The sequence below is a fragment of the Aquarana catesbeiana genome, linkage group LG05 (assembly GCF_042186555.1).
Source record: "Aquarana catesbeiana isolate 2022-GZ linkage group LG05, ASM4218655v1, whole genome shotgun sequence".
Lineage (NCBI taxonomy): Eukaryota > Metazoa > Chordata > Amphibia > Anura > Ranidae > Aquarana > Aquarana catesbeiana.
In genome coordinates this window covers 410,194,882-410,214,638 of record NC_133328.1, presented here as the reverse complement: position 1 = coordinate 410,214,638, position 19,757 = coordinate 410,194,882, and the positions used below count along the sequence as shown (strand labels likewise).

Genomic DNA, 19,757 nt, shown 5'->3' with positions numbered 1-19,757 from the left:
TTTTTTTTAAAATATTTTCTTAAAAAATGTGCCTTTAAAGTCCGCTAGGGGAACTTCTTTTGCTCTAAACTCGAATTTAGGATGTGGCACAACAAGTAGATAATTGATCGATCAAATATTTTGTCAGAAGATTACATCAAATACCATATATATATATATATATATATATATATATATATATATATATATATATATATATATATATATATATATATATTTATTTATTTATTTATTTATTTATTTGCCTATAAAGCCATCCATTTATTGCTAGCAGCAGTGTTTCTTAAAGTATGGATCGCAATGCAAATTGGGTCACTGAAATGATTGGTAAGGGTTGCCACTTGACTGTGCTGAAGTTTCAGATAATTTGTGAGCGACAGCACACTATAATTGACTACGAATCAAAACACATGCAAGGTGGGTGGAGAAGGCAATTATCAAGAAAAGATTGTGGGATAAAAAGGCCTGAAATCCCAGCACTAGCTGGAAATGTCTACTACTAAGGCTACTTTCACAGTGAGTCGCTGTACAGGCGTTTTAGCGCTAAAAACAGCGCCTGTAAAGCGCCTCTCCTGTCACACCAGTGTGAAAGCCTGAAGACGTTAAGAGAAAGTCCTGCAAGCAGCATCTTTGGGGCAGTTTAGGAGCGGTGTATACACCGCTCCTAAAGCACCCCTGCCCATTGAAATGAATGGACAGTGCTCCTGAAGCGCCTGCAAAGCGCTTCGGTGCTATTAACACCTTCTTTGGCCACTAGTGGGGGTTAAAAGCGACCCACTAGCGGCCGAAAAGGGCAGCTAAAACTATGGTAAAGCGCCACTAAAACTAGTGGCGCTTCACCGCCGACGGCCTTAAACCCCTTTGAGATTGAGGTGTTTTTCAGGCGCTTTTTAGCTAAAAATAGCGCCTGTAATGCACCCGAAAAACGCCTCCCCTGCAGCCCCAGTGTGAGAGCCCGAGTGCTTTCAACACTGGAGCGGTGCGCTTTCAGGACGTTAGAAATAGTCCTGCAAGCTGCATCTTTCAGGCAGTGCGTACACCGCTCCTCCACCGCCCCTGCCATTGGAATCAATGGGCACCGCTGCCAAATCGCTTTGGCAGCAGCGCTTTGTGGGCGCTATGAACCCTTTACTCTGCCGCTAGCGGGGGTTAAAAGTGCTCCACTAGCAGCTAAAAAGGACTGCTATTACAGCGGTAAAGCGTCGCTAAAATTAGCGGCACTTTACTGCTAACGCCCCCCCGCCCCAGTGTGTAAGTAGCCTAGAGGAAACTACAACCTGGGTAAGCCATTACCCTGTTCTCTTCCACTCTATTCCCTTTTTTTTTTGTTTCTCCTCTCTCTTTCTTGTTCTGACTTTGTTTATACAATGTTTCACAGTTGTTCCAGACACGGATTCTTGCTGACCCCCGCCTATGGGGTGGTGTCTCTCCTGATGTGGCAACTAGCTCCCCATTTCATCTATACCTCCCAAGGGCTGTGTTCCCCCTGCACTCTGGATTTTTTGAGGCGGGGCGCCCACTCTTAATACCCACTTTTTTTTTTTTTTTTATGTAGCCCACAAATCGCTGTAAGGTTATGCAAGTCTATTGCTTACTTTTAGGGCCAGTTCACACCAGATGCAGTTCCGTTCAGTTCCGTGCGCTTTAAATGCATGCACAGTGTTTTCAATGTATTCCAATGGCTCTAGTTCACACCATGCAGTCAGTTTAGTTTCCGGTGCGGAAACTGACTGCATGGTGTGAACTAGAGCTATTGGAATACATTGAACTGTGCATGCATTTTGTGCAGAAAGAAAAGCGCACAGAACTGAACGGAACTGCATCCGGTGTGAACTAGCACTTAGGGAATGATTGCATATGTATTGCATATTACGGTTTAACATTGTACCTCTGTGAAACACAATGTTTGGTTGATAACTTTATCATTATTATCCCTGAAACATCCAATAAAAATTACTGAGACAGAAAAGTAAATATAACCCAATATTTTATTTCTGGGGGAGAACATCTGAAATGTGTTCTATGTGGGGAAGTTCTTAGCAATAGAACCCTTACATTTTTTAAACTAAAAATATATTTTAATAAAACACCCACAGTATGAGAACAAGCCCAAGGAATTATTCAATGGCAAGGCAGAAAGTTTTAATATCACTGTCTTGACTCTGGAGGAGTCAAAGTCATTTGAAGCAGAATTGGCTTGTAATGCTGGCCATACATTATACAATTTTCATATTAATTTCCTTTAGATTTACCTTCAACAATGTAGTGCAAGGGCCTGGATTGCTCAAGAAAATTGTATAATGTATGGCCAGCTTAAGACAGTAGCTGTGGGTAGATAGGTAGCATTATATTACCAGTTTAGGCAACAATGTCTTGCAGTTGTGTCATCATGCACAGTCTTTGCCCCCCACCCATCCCCAATATGTGTTATGAATATAGAGCTGCATCAATTACTGTTTTGTGTGTTTTTTATATGAGTTGTTTTATGTATGGCTTTTCTGACATTTTGGTAAAAATTCTGTTCTTGGGTTTCAGTAAGGTAACAATTTTCTCACTTGAAATTCAAAGGTTAAAGAGCCTATCTATTACATAATTGTATCTCAGAAGATCCAAGGTACAAAAAAGTATTTTTCTACCAGGTCGTCCATACACTGCCTAATCATCCCAAAGCCTGGCACCTGTAAAGATGACTATACACTGATCAAAATGTGTCCGGTACAACAGGGCATGGCATTTCATTTACACTTAGAGCAGCACTGTGGCTAAGTGGTCAGCCCTTCTGCCTAACAGCACTAGCGTTGTTGGTTCGAATCCCTGTGTCTGTTGGTTCTCCCTTTGCCTGTAAAGGTTTCCTCCCACACTCCAAAAACATGCTGGTAGGTTAATTGGCTCCTGTCTAAATTGGCCCTAGTATGTGTGTGTATGTATGCATGTGAGTTAGGGATCTTAAATTGTAAAGTACCTGAAATAGATAGGGCCGTGGGTGTGAGCCCTTACAGTACTATCTTTTAACTGTTAAATTCAGGAAGGGATTGGATAAATCCTGTGTAATAGTACAAAACCCTTGTATGAAACTGGGTATCGAGAATTAATGTAGACCTTCTAGCATTGTGATTTACATCTGGGAGACACAGAAAGCAAAAGAGTTCCAAGAAATTATATTTATTTATAATGTAGAATTCCTACTTTTAAAAGCCTCTTTTAGAAACTGAAACATATCCTCACATAAATATACATCTGATCTATTGGTCATCAACAAAGCAAGTGAACACAATTAGGCTTCATGCACATGGGGGGTTTGACAGTCAGTGTCAAATTCCAACATTTTTTTGGGTGCCCAGAAAGGCCAGGGGCAGCATCCAGCCCCACTGCCAGCAGTCTGTCAAAATCTGACAGGCTGAGATAAGTTGTGGCTAGATGTTGTACCAAGAGGTACTCCTGTGTAACGGGCACCCAATTTATTTCCATGTGGCTGACATGCACAGCTGGGCTCTGCCTATACATACAGAGTTGTAGGGCATCACACTGGTGTTCAGCCTGAACCACATACTGTCAGGTACACGGATGTCAGCCCTAGACCTCTCTTCCCCATTTTCCTGATCATCTGATCTTTAACCACTTCCTGCCTGGAGTCGCACACCTAGGCCTATGTTTGACATGTGGTCCAGACAGAAACTCCAGAAGCCCAACCATTCACCTGGGGCCCATGAGACATAGAGGCCCTGACCACCTGACGCAGGTAATATGAAGGGGTTCTCTCTCACTGTGGGGGACTCTTTTTTTTTTTCTTCCATCACCACCTACTTCAGAGCTGACCAGGCTTGCACCAGTAAAGCACATAACTCTCCTCTCCAGGTATTGGCTGTTTTTAACACATCACTCTAGTAGAATATCACTTTGAGGCTTTTTGTTGCTTTAGAAGTAGTAGTCTTTTATTTTTGATAACATTCCAAATTCTATACAGATATTTCTAATCATGGTTAGTCAACTTCTTCAATACTATAACATTGCCCACTTGTAACAGAGTATGAGCATAGTGGTACATACACCCTTGTGTCTGCTTCCAAATGGACCCTCATAAGGAAATTCTGTAGAGTTTGCCAGTTGTGGGAAAACACACAAAAACCCTCTCCGGGACCCCTCTCCTGTGCAGACCACAGATCCAGAACCCTGAACCCTGGTACCTCTCACCTTATATCAGGAAACCCTGCGTCATCACTCCACCTCTGAGGAGCAACCCTAAAAGGGGGATTCTACCTGCCTACATAGGGTTAGGGCCATACCTGTTTAGGGACATATACCCCAAACCCAGAATTGTCTGCTTTTAAATGTTCAGAAAATTTAACTGTCGTTTTGTTTCTAAAGCAACATTCATGTTATTCTCTTTTTATTTTACAGGCATAATACAAGAATATGAAAAAGCCACAAAAGTGTAAGAGAGATAATTGAGGGCACACAGTGAAGTAACCTAGCATCATGACTCTGTGCCTTTGTACTTGTTTTATCTGGTTGTGCACTGTTACTGGTAAGACAATTCACTTGTATTTGATATGTGTTAATAAGTATAATTTAATAAATGTTTTTCATCACATGTTTATTAAAGCTGGTAATAACAGTGTACAGGCATCATGCAGTGCTGGCAAGTACCTGTGTTAGTCTTCATACTGGTCCCTATGGAACTCCTAGGAACCTAGACCTAGGCTTTGCATGGAGCTTTAACTGCTCATTGAAGTTCTGGCATTTTACAGTTGATTGACAGGAGGTCGGACAAGGATCCAGAAGGGTGGGCTGAATCTTGACTTCAGAATCTAATTGCCTTCACAGACACTCAGGTTTCTAATTTATGATTATCACAGATAATTGCAGGCACACGTTATCTGCATTTCAGCACAGGTGTTACCTTAGGAATGTTTTTGGCCAGGTCAGGTTCATTTTAGGCATCAACTATTACCTCCTCTGGTTTTACATTTTTGCAATTAAAGATGATATAAGGGAGCCAAGACTATGTTAATCACCTGTTACCTAAACTAAAAGTTGAGATATACTTCAAGTAGCACTATAGGCAAAACCTTTTTTTTTTCATTTTTGGATCGAACAAAGGAGGGTTCTTTTTTTTTCTGCCATCTGTGTCCCATTGCGGAGATTAGCCTTCACTTCCTGTCCCATAGCCAAATAGGAAATGAGAGGAAATCCCTGCAAATTTAGTGAATTCCTTGGAGGCCTCACAGGTCACCAGAACTATTCCCAGTCCCCATTGGAAGATTTACCCTCTATTACGTTTCTGGGGACAACCCAAAATTTAGAATTTTTCTTTTACTTTCAATGATAATGGTAAACAGGACAAATCGAGAAGGTGAAGCACAGACAGAGAGCACAGACAGCAGTAAAAACTGACAAGCATTCTAATCCCTCTCCACTCTATCCAAAACAAAAAAAAAGTTTTGCCTTTTAGTTATACTTAAAGATTATCTTCAGACCGTAACTAGTGCTAAAATATATGCACGCTAATATGCATTGTATATGTACACAATACCATGTCTGTATTGATGAGCAGACAGCCTGTGGGCAGCAACATTCCACTCCAGGCAATTAAGTTTTTTCTTGATGAAACCCCACTAAGGTTTTTGCAACTGCTACAGTTATCCTATTTTATCTCATGATACTTTTCTCTAAATAAAAAAAAAATGTTCAAGTTACATCCATAAAAAAGACAAATTTGGTTATTGGCTATTTGTTCATAATTATACCCCAAATGCAGAAAGTTAATGTTCAGTAATATTAAATTCTACATTCTGTGTGCTAAAAAAAAAACACTCAACCACCATTAGCAATGTGATTGCTCTGCCAAGTGGCATTGACCCCAGAACAATGGAGGCACCTTCAAATGAGAGGTCAATCAGCCACAGCTCTAGCAACCCTGGTTGAGAATGGTTACTTGAATTAATAACATGCTACTATTGGGTTAGGCTTTACAGCTCTGGCTGCTATGCTCCAACGTACTGCCTTAACATGAAGTGGCTCCATATATTCATAAAATACTCCTGACTGATTGAAAGTCAGGAGGTGGTTAGTCATGTATAAACTGGTAAATAACTAGTTGACATCAGTGTGCTGATACATTTTATTAAAAATGATATTGGAATTATAACCATAATATTTCTTCATTATGTAGTGGTTAATTTTTAGCACTATGGACACATTAATGCCATGCTGTATCACCTTAAATACTATATTATGATTGTATTACTATTGTGAGATTTAAATGGTTCTCCCTATAGCCTGCACTGTTTTAGCTAACTGTACATCTGTAATGACTGTTACATTTGGTAGTGGGGGGACCGGTTAATGTTTTATTTTTGTATATTAAAATTGCAAAACCTAATAAAATGTACCTGATTAACAAAAGAAAAGAAAATTAGGCAAATGTGTTGTATAACACTTTTTTTTTTTCACAACCTCCAGGATATCTATGTGACCAGTGCCGAGAAGGTGCCTCCTTTGCCAACGCAGCTATATCTGCTAATTTACAAAATACACACCTCATTCGAATTCCAAATGCCAGGACTATGTCAGAGTGTACTATAGCCTGTTGCAACCACTCAGGCTGTGACCTTGCCTGGTTATTGGGCAGACAATGTTATATTGTGGACTGCCAACATAAAGAGAGCTGTGAACCCCAAAAATTTGAGCACATGCAATCATACTTAACATTTGTTCTTAGGCCTTCTCCGAGATTTATTTCCTTACCACTTTATGATAACTTTGTGCCTAATGGAAAATATTTGCTTGGAGATCAAAGTGATCCAGAGGAGGATATGGCCAGTTTTAAGGATCTGTCCTCCCTAATCAAGAACCCCGGTCTGGAGGAACTTGCAGACTACACAGATGATTATGGTGCTCCTCAGCTGGATCTTCTCCATCCAAACTTAAATGAAGCAGACAAATTAAAGCCTGATTTGGACTTCATAAGTTGGCTTATGCCTGATGCAGTTAGGAACACCACTGCTGTAGAGGTTGGCAGACGTAATGATGATGATGATGTAGAGCATCCAAAACAAGATTCCATATTGAGTAATGTTGTGTTGAGCAACGTTTCTGAGACATTATCTGGAGACCAACTAACCACTGCAATAGCAAAAGCAGACACAGTTTTGCACAGAGGAAGGGAAACCAATGAGGAGGTAAGCTATTTTCTATTTTTTTCAAATTCTTTATTTATTTGCAAGCTTACAGACAATGGAAATTCATTCAAAATATAAAAATAAAATATTACAATATTACAAAAGTTGAGGAAGGGGGGGGTGGTATCAAGCCAAGTATAGATATTCAACTTTATATCACATTTGTTATTGGCCTTATTACAAAAAGCTAATCAAGGTAGCTATTAGGAGTGTTCAGGTACATGTTTTCACTGATTGAAAAGCTATTTTCAGTAGGTAAAACAGGAGGTTAAGTGGACCATAGATGAAGTGGTAAGAATATAGGAAAAGAACAAGGGAATGGAAAAAGTGGGACTTTGAGTGAGGATGGGGTGCCGACTACATCCCATCCTCCATCCCGTTTAATATTATAGAAAGGTTTATGAAGGGGTGGGACTTTGAGTTAAGCACACGGATGCAGTAAAGAAAGGAATAAAGAAGTGGTTTATTAATCGAGTCAATTTTTTTAGAACATAGATTGAAAATACATTGCATATAGTATGTCATTGTTTCAAAATAAATCATCACATATAGATACATTATCATATTATAAAACAGTATTTTACAGATACACAGGTCACGTAATAACATGATTAATTGTATTGTAGGAATACTCATAAAAGTAGCTTGCGCATTAAAGCGTCATTAGAAATAATAGTTGAGATAAGATCAGTAGGAAAATAATATTAAAAACTTGCATCTAGACTCTAATAGAAAATGTAAGGCAGTATTTTACAGTTGCACGGGTCACATAAGGGCGTAATTAATTGCAGTGTAGGTAATACTGAAATCAGTAAAAGGATGCATTAAAGCATCACATTAGGAAAAAAGGAGAACTTATACTTGGTAGTTAAGAACGGCCGTAGTGATTTCATGAATGGGTAGTTGTAACGGTAGTTGTTAGCTCTACGCGTTTCGGGACCTTTAAGTCACTCATCAGGAGCAAGACCGTAATAAACATCTAAGAAAGTAAAAATAGTAATAGGGACATTATGATAATCTGGAAAATGGGTGGGCAAATGCAGGGAATGTGCAACATCCCCTCACACATCCATACATTTGTCCTTACTACTTACATGCATGTGGTTGCGCAGAGGGGGAAGTGCAGCCGCGCAAGTCAACCCGGCCACTAATGTCAGTCCCGGAGCTGAGGGGACCCGTCCAGGCAGCATAAACCAGCAGCGACAACATCCCTAATTGGTGTAAGTGGAAAAGTGAGGATGAAAGATGGGTGGATGAGAGAAGAAGAAATGAACTGAGAGGCCCCAATATAGGGACCTACTGGAGAAAAGAGGGCTTGTGGATGTGGTGCACAAAGGATAAAGGAGGGTGTGAGTGAATATTAAAGTGAAGCAAAGAGAGATGGCTGGACACGCTGGGTTTGGCGGCCAGGCATTTGGTGTGCCCCCCGCTCCCCATCCTGCTTATTAACTTGCGTTGGAGGCTGGTCTGGGTCGGCTATCCCTGCTGGGGCTTCCCCCTAACTGTGACCTACACCTGCATCTCTGACTTTCCCCTTCATCACATCTTTCTCCTTTTGGCACATTGGCCCAACTTCACCCGCACCAGGTAACACAGTCTTCACTTTTTTACCTCCATTTACCAATTCCAGCCCTTTTCCCTCCTCTTTTACCCCTCCCCCCCCCCCCTTTTCTTGTCTTTTTTTTTTTTCCCTCTTGCTTTTTTTATTTTTCTTTCCCCAACTCTTCATTTATTTATTTTTTTTCTTCACTTCACCCTTTCACTTCATTCTGTTCCTCACTTTTTTCACTCTTTGCTTCACTTTAATTTTCACTCACACCCTCCTTTATCCTTTGTGCACCACATCCACAAGCCCTCTTTTCTCCAGTAGGTCCCTATATTGGGGCCTCTCAGTTCATTTCTTCTTCTCTCATCCACCCATCTTTCATCCTCACTTTTCCACTTACACCAATTAGGGATGTTGTCGCTGCTGGTTTATGCTGCCTGGACGGGTCCCCTCAGCTCCGGGACTGACATTAGTGGCCGGGTTGACTTGCGCGGTTGCACTTCCCCCTCTGCGCAACCACATGCATGTAAGTAGTAAGGACAAATGTATGGATGTGTGAGGGGATGTTGCACATTCCCTGCATTTGCCCACCCATTTTCCAGATTATCATAATGTCCCTATTACTATATTTACTTTATTAGATGTTTATCACGGTCTTGCTCCTGACGAGTGACTTAAAGGTCCCGAAACGCGTAGAGCTAACAAGTACCGTTACAACTACCCATTCATGAAATCACTACGGCCGTTCTTCTCTACCAAGTATAAGTTCTCCTTTTTTCCTAATGTGATGCTTTAATGCATCCTTTTACTGATTTCAGTATTACCTACACTGCAATTAATCACGCCCTTATGTGACCCGTGCAACTGTAAAGTACTGCCTTACATTTTCTATTAGAGTCTAGATGCAAGTTTTTAATATTATTTTCCTACTGATCTTATCTCAACTATTATTTCTAATGACGCTTTAATGCGCAAGCTACTTTTATGAGTATTCCTACAATACAATTAATCATGTTATTACGTGACCTGTGTATCTGTAAAATACTGTTTTATAATATGATAATGTATCTATATGTGATGATTTATTTTGAAACAATGACATACTATATGCAATGTATTTTCAATCTATGTTCTAAAAAAATTGACTCAATTAATAAACCACTTCTTTATTCATTTCTTTACTGCATCCGTGTGCTTAACTCAAAGTCCCACCCCTTCATAAACCTTTCTATAATATAGGAAAAGAGGTAAGTAAAAACTAGGGTGAAGGTGCATGGGTAGGTTGGGACTTGGAGGATGATGATGAAAATCTGTTCAGGAGAAAAGCCAGGTAAGGGGAAAAGGAGAGAGGAGAAACAGAGAACCACTGGGGGAGGGATAGGGAGGTATAAAAGGGATGTGGGCCATAAAAAGGGGAGTCCACAGGTAAGGTCCAAACATGGTTGTGTAAGAAGGGTAGAGATAAAAAAAAGAGGCGAGGGGGAAGGAAAAGATGTATGATGCAGAAAACCAGTGCAGATTTTTCCTGCCAATAAACATTTTCCTTCCTGAGAGTAGAGAAATCGGATTCATTAGTGCCATGTCTTATTGAACACGTCTAAAGAGTGAGCCACATCTGAATGCAAGGAGGGGGTTCCTCTTGCCAGGGTGACCGGAAATACAAACATTGACTGCATTTAGGATGTGTCTTAAGATTTCCAATATATTTTAGTGGATACTGAGTTCTTGATCAGGAGAAAGAATGACGGTTCAAAAGACTTTTGCTAATTAATTGCTGGAAGATTGAGGATTTCAAGGTAAAGAGCAGTATTTTTTGGACCTGTTCTGGTGTGAAAGCAGTTACTAAATACTGTTCCATTGTGGAAGAAGTTGTGTAGGAATTTCAGTCATGGAGCGTGCACCTTCCAAAACAAATCAGCAAATGTAGTTACCATATTTTCTGATAAGTGCCTTTTAGGCTCGGTTCACACTGGGACAACTTGGGATCCGACTTGTACTCCCTCAAGTCGCCCCAAGTCGCCCCAGAAAGAAATTCACATTATAGTGAATGGGAGCGTCTTAATAGACACTACTGAAGTCGCTCCGACTTCAGAGCGTACTCCCTGTACTACTTGGATCTGACTTGGTAGGCGACCTGTACCATAGAAATCAATGGAAGTCACCTCCAAGTCGGATCTCTCTAAAGTCAAGCGACTTTGCAGGCAAAAAATTTCGTTTGCCCAGGCAAACCCCTCCCTCCCAGAGAGCTGATTGTCCTGTGATTGGCCACAGCCGAAGTCGCCTGTCCTGGAGGCGACTTGAAGTCGCGTTGTAATTTGCTAAAGTCGCGCTAAAGTCGCGCTGAAGTCGCGTTGAAGCCGTGTTGAAGTCGCCGTGCAAAGTCGCGCTGAAGTCGTGTTGCCCCTGTGTGAATCGAGCCTTAAACTGTATGTATGTATAGAGTACAAATTTTACAGTGTTCACCTTATATCATCTTTTTTTTTTTTTTTATAAATCATGCTTTTAGCTTCCAACACTTATCCCCCAATCTGCTATACTGGATGAAGTCTTAGTTGATGTTACAGAGAGGAGTGCAAACCATTCAACTGAGCAATTGGTATCAGAGCACCAGGTGGATGCAGAAAACACAACCACTGCTATGCCATCATATCCATCCATTACCATCAATGCACTGCCTACCTCCACTGCCCAATATCCAAGTAAGTTGATGCAATGAGGACAAAAATCAATATGTCAAATGCATGTATACAATAACTGAAAGACTGTGTAAGCACACACAAAGGATACGTGTACATTTAGATTTAAGATACACTTATCCTGACTATGTAGCCCCTCTGATAAAAATGTGTCTGAACTCCCTTCCCCAGTCTAAGTACCTGACTATAACAGCTGCAGCCAACAGCAATGTTCACAACCTCCTGCTGAAATCTTCCTTACTGCCGGCCAAACAGACTTCCTGTGGGAGAGAAACTAATCCCTCCCTGCTCTATCCAAAATGAAAAAAATTATTTGGCTGTAGTTATGCTTTAAGCTTATTAAGTACAATGAAAGGTGAATGCAGAATACAAGCAATTCTAGCTGGATTGTGCAACAACTGAACTATTGCAACTTGAGCTGTACCGCATCGAATAACAATAGAAATCACATTTTCAATGGTGCCCAATGCCTATTCACATCAATACAACTCTGCATGACACGATTATGGAAAAGGCTCCTGTACTACTTTGGTGTGATTCCCGAATGTGATTGGCCCCATAGATTATTCAAACTACTTAAAAGTAGCATCCAAGTTGTTCTACATAATCGCACTAAAAGTCTAATCAAAATTGTATTTTAGCAGTGTGAGCCTAGGCTGAGAAAATTTTATTCTCCAAAATGATCTGGCTGGTAAAACATTTTAAGGAATTTCTATTTTTTTTCAGATTGAACAGAGTTCAAATGCAGCTCCCATGTGATTTTTTTTTTTTTTTTTTTACCTGAGATGCATTGCAGATGAAAACATGTTAATTCAGAATAATAAGAATCCCTAATTCATAAACAGCTTAAGGGTCCTTCCACACAGGATGCTATGCTCCGTTCAGCAGGAGATCCATGAGCAGATCAGCTCCTGCATTGAAGCATAACAGGATGGATGTCGTTTCACGACATCCGTGCCTCTCCAGTTCACCTTTTGATGGCAGACTGTGGCAGACCCATAATGGCTGTATGGCAAATGTAAATGGGCTTGTGTCTGTTTATATCAGGCTTCCTCTGATCCAAAACATTTAGGACAGACTGGGAGGCAGGTGGTTGTAAACAAACACAAGCCTTCCCATAGACCAGCATGGAGCTTCTGATCAGGTCCATTTGAAAAACAGGTCCACCAATCAGGCCCACACTGAAGAAAGGCGGACCTGATCAGAAGGCCCTAGTGAAAAAGGCCTTAGGATGAGCCAAATGAATCATTACATTGCTGAAACATTACCAAATATATTTTTTTTCACCCTTAAAATGGTTGTAAATGTAGAAGTTTTTTTACCTTAATGCATTCTCTGCATTCTCCCCCCCCCTTATACTTACCTGAGCCCGGTCTTGATCCACCGCTGTGCCCGAGAACAGCGGCTCTCTCCACTCTATCCCTCCTCACTGGACATGAAGGCAGCAGCAGGAGCCATTGGCGAGCTCCTAATCTCACATCTCTGCCTGTACAGCGCGTTTTAAGGTATAACTAAAGACTTTTACTAAACTTTTTTTTTGTTTTGTATAGAGTGGAGAGGGATTGGATTCATCCTCTCTATTTGTCATGTTTACCCTCATCACTAAGAGTAAAAGTCAAAGAAATGCCAACATTTTGGGTTATCAACAGAACAGGAATAGAGGGGAAATCTTCCAATAGGGGCACCAGTTCAGATGACCCTGGTGACAACCAAAGATTTCCTCACTTCTGAGAGATTTCCTTTCACTGCATGCTTTGGCTATGGGACAGGGAGTACAGGAAAATCTCCCGAATGGGACAAAGAAAAAAACCTGACAGTGGTTATAACCATTCTTTTACTCTATCGAAAATGGAAAATAATTTTGGAATATCAACAGAACAGGAATAGTGGGGAAATCTTCCAATTGGGGCACCAGTTCTAGTGACATCCAAGGATTCCCTTACTTATGAGCGATTTCCTCTTGCTTCATGCTTTGGCTTTGGAATGGGAAGTCAAGGGAATCTCCAGAATAGGACAAAGAAAAAACTGACATGGGTTATAAACATCCCTTGGGCTCCATGCATACTATAAGCTAAAATAAATGCCAGAAAAAACGCTGGATGAAAAATGCTGATAATAGGAGCAGTTAGGAGTATTAGCATTTTATTGGCAAACTATTTTTTTTCTGCTCCTAAGAGCTGAAGCTCAAAAAATGCTAATAGCCTAAAATAGTGTTCATGGACACATAGGATAACACCATTTAGCTTCTAGGAGCAGAAAAAACTGCTAATAACCGCTGCTAGGAGCTCAAAAAAACGCTAGTCTGCATGTAGCCTTACTCTATCCAAAATGAAAAAAGAATAAAGTTTTGCCTATAGTTTTTACCTTAAACATAAATAAATACAGTAGGGGAATAATTCAGATCATTTGACGGACAGCTTTGAGTTTGCTTGGGGGGGCTGCCGTCTTGTCAAATGAAAATAATTAAATAAAGCTAGATAACTTGACACATAATCTTGATGCAAAATTGTTGCTAATATTAATAAAATTGGGACAGGGTATCTTTAAGGCAAACGACAAAGTGCTTGATGCTGAAATTCTTTTTTGTTTTTGTTTTTTTCTTGTTCATATTAGTGCTCACAGTAACCACAGCTGGCAACATGGACGTGAATTTACCAACTCAAGACGTTCAACTTAATGTCTTTGTAAGCCCCGAACCCCAGACCAGTGAGTTCCTATATACAAACTGATATGTAGATCTGGATGCATTTATCTGTGTACTGTATGTTAGTCTTTAGTGTCACTTTACCAAAAGGCAATATTGTTTATGGCTAACTGCAGTTTTGTGTATCACTTGTAGATGTGCCTTATGCATATGAATGGAGTTTGATAAAGCAGCCGGCAGAATTCCATGGTGAATTGAAAATGAAAAACACGAGGTCTCCAATAATGTCAAATGTAAGCAAAACCTTTGTTTACCGTATATGTTTGAAAGAGCAATTTGCTAATCTTCTTTGCATAATCCATACATTCTAGTGTACACATTTTTCTGAGGTCATTTAAAGTAGAACTATGGCCTACCATCTTCACCTATAGTTTTCTCTTAGTCCCCCTGCAAAGTTTCACAAATACCTGTAGATCCTGCCAATTAAGTCCACCTAATGCAGCTTCCTGTGATGGTGTGGCAACAATGCTGCACAGCTCCTGAATTCAGAGTAGAGTTGCCACCCCCATGTAGGCTAAGTCTGCTTGCATTACAGTGGAATGAAAAAATGTTTGAGGGGGCAAGGCTGTCAGCAGTGTTACTGTTGATGTACAAGCCTATAGCTTATCATTCAGCACCTGGCCACACCTGGTTCTGCTTTCTGAATTGACAGCAATGCCCCTTTGTTTAAACCCTCCCACAGTGTCTGGGAGGGGGAACGTGTGAGACACAAATAAAGGCGAATATGGATCATTCAGGGAAGCTAAAGGAAGTAGTTGGTATACTTTGAGGCTTGTGCATCACATAGTAATTTGATTTGGTACTTGTTCAGACAAGTATAGCAATACAGGAGCCTTTAGTGTGCTTTAAAGGGAGATTAAAATGGTTTCAGATCACTTTTATGTTACTGTTAAATACGTTTACAAGAGAGAGAGACGGCGGACAATTCTGCTTGTCAGTGTCTCACTATATATACAGTTTGTGTATATATATACCGTATATATAATTTTTATGCACATGTACAGAGCAATGCACAGAACAATACAATAAAATCCAGTGAAATCCCCACCGTACTCTGAAGCGATCAGTATAAAACAGTCAAAAGAGCTGGCATCTCGGGAGGTTAAAATCCAATTCTTCTGTATTGATAACAATGTAGGGGTACATTTTTTAAAAATAAATCCATTGTAGTGAATGGCAGCATGCCCGAAAGGGATACTTTGTATATTAGTTGCATTATGCGGCTTACTGGCGGGGGGAGGGCTGGGCAGGAGAGCCACTCTCATGATGACAGGGAAGGAGGGGGAAAGAGAGGACAGAGGAGAGCTGCAGATGACGGAGGCACGTAAACTAACCACGGTAATCAGGGCTCAGCAGCCCTGATTACCATGGTCAGCAGAGGCAGGGGGACACAGGAAATGGCAGGATCAGCCAGGTTTTTTACAAGATAGGAAGGGAAAAATTACATAGCACAAGCACTGTGCTATACAGCATGCCTTAAAGAAACAGGGTCTTCGTTTTTTTTTTTTTTTTTTATTTTATTTAGGGTTACAACCACTTTAAGCCAAAATATACTAGTATACACTGCATACTAGTACATTCTGACAGACTTGCCTACTAACGCAGCCCTCCAGAGCTGCGCTCTCACCGCTCTCTCTTGTTTACGGCAGCTTCCATCTTTGCCCGGTCTTTCTTCTAGGTTTGCAATATTTGGTGGCTTGATTGGCTGTGCTGGGGCGACGTCACATGCACACGGGAGTCACATCGCAGCGGCACACAGAGCGAGCTGTAAATGTGGTCTGAGCTGCACATGGGCGGCTCAGATCACATTACTCGCTGACAGGCAAGGGGAATATTTATGACAGAAGAGACCTCTAGGGTCTCGTCTGTTATAAAAACCCTGCATGTCAGCAAGTTTTGTAATAACTGACTTTACTACCACTTTAAGTATATATTTTTCTCAAAAGCTTTTAAAAGCATTTTTATGTGTTACCTTCTGGAACTTTATGTGTCATTATAGATCTGGATTTAAAACCAAATATTATAGTAAAACAATTTGAGAACCATTTGGCCATATCTTATATGGAGTTTTTTGTTAGTTAACTGCAGGTCATTAAGCATACAATTAAGATCTGGCTTAAAAAGCCTGAAAAGCTGTAAGCTTTTCTGCACTATTACTTATTATGGGCCTTCATTTATTTATCCATTCATTAAATATGGTCAATTATACTATATAGGCACTTAATCTAGAAAGGGTTCATGTTGGGGAGCATGGGGCAGCTTAATGTGAACTTGTGGCCAGGCTATGGACTTTGAAAAAGGTACATATTCTTAGCTACTGAATCATTGGTGGGGGAAGCAAGATAAACTGAGCAGATGAGAGAATGCTTTCAATGACTTTTGTGGATGAATTTCTCCACAGTGCCTGCAGCTACAGAAGTCAACATGGACTTGTTTATGGTCCATTTCCATAGCCTGGTACAGGTTTGCTTTAAGCCAACCATGCCACAGACTCCAAGAATTTCTAGAGGTCTCCACAGGGCCGCTGATAAGCCAGTACAGCCGGCCCTGTTGTACTGGGCCCAGCATTCTCAGCGCAGCAGGGGGGGCCCGGGCAGCCACACAGATGATCGGTGCGGCGGTGGGGGCGAGTTACAAGCACCGATCTCTCTGTGTGGCTTTCAATGAAGCTGCTGACAGCCACAGGAAGCTGTCAGCTGCTTTATTGAAAGCCACATAGGGAGATCGGTGCTTGTAATCCCCACCACAGCCACACCGATCATCCCCGACTACCCATCAAATGTTCCTTAATCTCTGGGCCCCTGTGGTCTTCCTCTGGCTCTCTGGGCCCTCCTCTAGCTCCCTGTGTCCTCCGCGTGCTCCTCCAGCTCCCCAGGTCCTCTTCCGTTCTCCCCGGATCTGTCAGGATGGAGAGCGGAGGAAGGAGCTGGTAAATATGTCATTTACCGGCTCTTTCCTTTTCTGAATGAACAGAGTCAGTGATCACTGACTCTGTCCATTCATAACTGAGCATTGTAAACTGTGTTCATGATGATTCAGTTTATGAATGAACAGGAGCGTCTGTCTCCTGTTCCTTCATCTTCAGTGCAGCTGAGGCTGCTGAGATAGGGACTGAGGAATCTGTGTCCTCAGTCCCTTTCCCTGTCTCAAAGGGGAAATGTCAGGGGTCTGTTTAGACCCCTGATATCTCACCAAAGCCCCCCACAACAGGGCTGATAAAAAAAAGAATGGCTTGTAATAAATACATATAAAAAAATTTAATTGTAAAAATAATAAAAAAAGTAAAATAAAATAACCACTGACACCCTCCACTCCCCCCCCCCCCCCCCCCCCCAAAAAAAAAGAAAGCATTGTAACAAAAAAAAAAATTGCAAAAAAAACACAAAAAAAACTGACACCATCCACTGCCCTACTGATACGATTCACTGCCATCCTCCTCCCCCATAAAGGATTTGTGAAATAAAAAAAAAATTAAAAAAAAAGAAATTAAATTGTAAAAAAAATAAATACATTTGTAAAAATTGTATAAATAAATAATAATTAAAAAAAAACTACTAACCCTGTCCACTGCTCTACTGACACCAGCCAGCCATAACCATCAATTTTTTCAAGGCGGGGCCCGGGGTAGGGTTGAGGGTGGAGCTGAAGGGGGCCCCTTTAGATAGGCTGTACGGGGCCCTATGATTTCTATCAGCAGCCCTGGGTCTCCAGTGTGATTTCAGTCCAGCTAAAGCATCTGGTTGGATGTGATGATCTAAATCAGGTGAAAGAATGTCTTATATATTTATATTTATTATGTAAATTAAATGTTTTAGGTCACAGCAGGCCTGTATATATTGAAAGTGGCTGTGTCTGGAGAACATGCCTTTGGAGAAGGATTTCTTAACGTTACAATCAAGCCAGGTACAAATTGAGGCATTTGGAAAGTCTTTATGTTGTATTTTCTGTAAGTTTGGTATGTTTATGCTGAGGAAGTGTAATGCTTACCCTTATACTTTATGTTCTTAAGTACTTATCCAGGACACGTTTTTTGGAAGAAAGTTTTATTGCATTTTACAAGGTAAAATGCATATAACCATACATAGAAAGGTCAAAGTTTGCATCAAACTACAGTTGCTTCTTTTATATCAGTAGTACAAATACCATAGGGGTACCTCTGATACTTCTGATATGTAAATTAAACTCTTTAACAGTCTATTAACAGTTAACAATTTTTGAAACCACTCAAAAATATTTATTTTGTCATATAACACAGTATCTTATTAATAAATATATATATATATATATATATATATATATATATATATATATATATATATATATATATATATATATATATATTTATTAATAAGATACTGTGTTATATGACTTCCTGCACCCATCCCCTCCTGCTATCCTGTACACAAGGGATATGCAATTAGCAGACCTCCAGCTGTTGCAGAACTATAACTCTCATGAGGCATAGCAAGACTCTGACAGGCACAAGCATGACACCCAGGGGCAGAGGCATGTTGGGACTTGTAGTTTTGCAACAGCTGGAGGTCCGCTAATTGCATATCCCTGCTGTACACTATGTTGAGCCACCCCACCTCTAGCTATTCAGTCTTAGTATCACAGTAACAAGAGCAGGGTTAATAGCTAAACTTGAAATGCTGAGGTTGGAAGCAGATGAGCTGAAAGTGACAATCTGGCACAGTCTGTTTCAATAAATCTAAGGCCAACGTCTGCAGAATTAAAGCAGAGCATTATGCAGTACATAAGTAGAGAGGTAGGCAGTGTGTCAAAATAGAACTTTTTATTATTCTTGGGATAGTAGTGTTGATAATCAACAACATGATGTGTGGGTAGCTTAGTGCTTCCCCTGGCAGTCCTGGTGTCCCACAGCCCTTTTCACGGTTTTGGGTTTACATCTAATGAAAACCAAGGTGAGCCAAACAGCTGTAGAATGGTTTGCTTTATTGCATTTACATGAATGATTTTGCACTGCTTTTATTTGTTACTTTTATTAAAGGCTAAGTTCACCTTTGTTCACTTTTTTTTTCTAAATTCCAGCTTCCCTATGTACCAGTATAGCATTAATGTACTTCTTTTGCAAAAATATCAAAGCTTTCCATTAATTCTACATACACCTACTTCACCGTCTTCATTGATGTTTCCCAAAAATATCCATTAGTTCTGCCTTACTTCCTGGGCAGACTATAGGTCATGAAACAGGAAGGAGTTGACCAGCTGACCTCATTAGCACACACCCTGCATCATCCACCCTCCTACCTACTACCCATCTCCAGGGGTATGATTGCATTTCATTTAAAAAACAATTAGCGATCACCCTTCTCACTACATACACAAGCAATCATTTTTTTTTTTCCTTCCTTAATTTTAATCTTGCATAGATTGTTCATTTGGCATTTTGAAGTGTTTAGGAAATGAGAGATGAGATAACAGCCTATGCAGAGATATATTAGATGTAAGCTCTTCTGAGCAGGGCCCTCTTAATCCTCTTGTATTTTATTGTATTATAACTGTATTGTCTCCCTCTTATATTGTAAAGAGCTGCGTAAACTGTTGGCGCTATATAAATCCTGTATAATAATAATAATGTACTTATATAAAGATGGCCATACACTATG

General features: G+C 40.5%; 1 protein-coding gene across 3 annotated transcripts in view; it reads left to right on the top strand.

Moving 5' to 3' along the window:
• Positions 1-19,757, top strand: part of KIAA0319 (KIAA0319 ortholog) — an 85,599-nt gene that overhangs the window by 4,257 nt on the left and 61,585 nt on the right. For all 3 annotated transcript variants that reach the window (XM_073631158.1, XM_073631159.1, XM_073631157.1), the window contains exons 2-7: positions 4,399-4,525; positions 6,463-7,181; positions 11,234-11,426; positions 14,037-14,129; positions 14,263-14,360; positions 17,943-18,030. In XM_073631158.1, the coding sequence (XP_073487259.1) occupies positions 4,477-4,525; positions 6,463-7,181; positions 11,234-11,426; positions 14,037-14,129; positions 14,263-14,360; positions 17,943-18,030 (1,240 nt within the window). In that variant the 5' untranslated portion in view covers positions 4,399-4,476. The remainder of the gene's footprint in view (positions 1-4,398; positions 4,526-6,462; positions 7,182-11,233; positions 11,427-14,036; positions 14,130-14,262; positions 14,361-17,942; positions 18,031-19,757) is intronic.